This window comes from Pyxicephalus adspersus, chromosome 7 (genome assembly GCF_032062135.1).
Source record: "Pyxicephalus adspersus chromosome 7, UCB_Pads_2.0, whole genome shotgun sequence".
NCBI lineage: Eukaryota > Metazoa > Chordata > Amphibia > Anura > Pyxicephalidae > Pyxicephalus > Pyxicephalus adspersus.
The window spans coordinates 5493086-5493664 of record NC_092864.1 but is presented as its reverse complement, the minus strand read 5'-3'; the positions used below and the strand labels follow the sequence as shown (position 1 = coordinate 5493664).

Below are 579 nucleotides of genomic sequence, written 5' to 3'. Positions count from 1 at the left end.
CACGCTGACAGCGCTCAACTTTGCTGCCAAGTCCAAACAGATCATTAACAAACCTTTCAGTCAGGAAACAGTTCAAGCTCCAGGTAAGAAAAAAACAGGACTGTGAACGTAAATGATCAATGTGAGAATACCTATAAACTGCAGAAAAAAGCGAAGTATAAAAAATAAATTCATATATGAGAGTTGTTTGCTAATGGATCTCTGACCAGCCAGTCCTGAGATTTACACATCTCTGCCTAGTAGGTGGTAGTCCTCACCTGTGCCTGGACAGTGAAAGGAGAAGCAGCAGACTCATCTGCTACTCCTATTTCCTATTGGCATTCTTCTTGTTTAGTATATGAGCACCTCCAGTACCTCTTTTGTGCTGCTTCCACTCTGCTATGCAAGGGAATTCAAGAGGCTGACACCAAGCAAACAATTAGGTACTTTCTTGATTGTATAGGGGTCCTGGAAGCTGTGCCCAACACAAGGCAGGTAGAGGGTAAAGTGCTGGTCACCAGTATTGCCTGTGGTCTCCCTACAGCAGATCTTTTCCTATTTATTGACCTACCATGACTTTTTCTGTGCTGTATGTAAGTG

General features: G+C 43.2%; 1 protein-coding gene across 1 annotated transcript in view; it reads left to right on the top strand.

Moving 5' to 3' along the window:
- The window catches only part of KIF22 (kinesin family member 22), an 11366-nt gene that overhangs the window by 8405 nt on the left and 2382 nt on the right, over nucleotides 1–579 (top strand). The window contains exon 6 of the mRNA XM_072416945.1: nucleotides 2–83. Coding sequence (XP_072273046.1) covers nucleotides 2–83 — 82 coding nt within the window. The remainder of the gene's footprint in view (nucleotide 1; nucleotides 84–579) is intronic.